Below are 1,170 nucleotides of genomic sequence, written 5' to 3'. Positions count from 1 at the left end.
ATGCCGGACGATAGTCCCACTCTCACTGGTTCTCACCCTACTAATAGCTCACCTCAGTCTCGTGCTGTGTTTCATGAGGATGACTACACTCATCCATGCCATCCACTATACGTGCATCCATCAGATGTGCTAGGAAACTCTTTGGTTCCGGTGCCGTTTGATGGAACTTGCTATGGTAGTTGGAGAAGGCATATTTTGGTCGCTCTTTCTATTAGAAACAAATTGGGTCTGATAGATTCTAATTCTGAGAGTCCCTCAGAGGACTCCCCTCTAGTTCGCCAGTGGCAAAGGTGTAATGATCTAGTAGTCTCTTGGTTGACAAACTCAATGACCCAAGAAATAGCTCGTAGTGTTGAATATTCAGAGTATGCTAAGGACATTTGGGCTGAATTAGAAGAGAGGTATGGTCAGGCAGATGCTGCAAGAGTGTTCGAATTAAAGAAAGAACTAGCTCATATATCTCAGGAATCACTTAACATAGCCTCTTACTTTAACAAGATCAAGCAGCTCTGGGACGAGATTGCTTCTTTGTCTGTTGCTAAGGCTCGTAGTTGTACTTGTAGTGCTAAGTCTGAGTATGCAAAAATGTTCAAAGAGTGTACCAATTCCTCATGGGTTTGAATGATACATACATTCAGACCAGGAGCAATATCTTGCTACTCAAACCTTTTCCATCCATGAGTGCTGTATATGGTATGCTCTTATCTGATGAGACACAAAGACAAGTCTCCTCCTCATCACAGCTTTCTACCAATTCTGCATCCTTCTATGTTGGTGTGTCCAAGCAGTCCTATCCCTCAAAGGTTACTTTTGATCATGCCACATCAGGACTTTTCTGCAAGTTCTGCAAGAGAACTGGTCATACCATGGAGAAGTGTCACAGACTTCATGGTTTTCCCCCAAGTTTCAAATTTACAAAAAATAAGCAAGCTAACACACCAAACAATTCCAACAGGAAAACTGGTCTTCCTAATAATTCATCAGTAGCTGCTCATGTTCAGTCCTCTGGCTTAGATGCTGCTGGTACTGTGTCTGATAATCCTAGTGTTGATGCATATCCAATCCCTAGTTTTTCCAAGGAACAATCAAACCAGCTTATGACACTGGTTCAGCAGGGATTGCTCACTTTTGATCCATATGGCAATCCACACCTCTCTGCTTCTGCAAATT

General features: G+C 42.6%; 1 protein-coding gene across 1 annotated transcript; it reads left to right on the top strand.

Moving 5' to 3' along the window:
* LOC132639699 (uncharacterized) lies at positions 1 to 621 on the top strand. The gene has a single exon (XM_060356132.1). The coding sequence runs from the start codon at positions 1 to 3 to the stop codon at positions 619 to 621; it is 621 nt and encodes a 206-aa protein (XP_060212115.1).
* The last annotated feature ends 549 nt before the right edge of the window (positions 622 to 1,170 follow it).

This window comes from Lycium barbarum, chromosome 5 (genome assembly GCF_019175385.1).
Source record: "Lycium barbarum isolate Lr01 chromosome 5, ASM1917538v2, whole genome shotgun sequence".
NCBI lineage: Eukaryota > Viridiplantae > Streptophyta > Magnoliopsida > Solanales > Solanaceae > Lycium > Lycium barbarum.
Note: the sequence above shows the minus strand (reverse complement) of the source record. Positions and strands in the feature narration are given on the sequence as shown.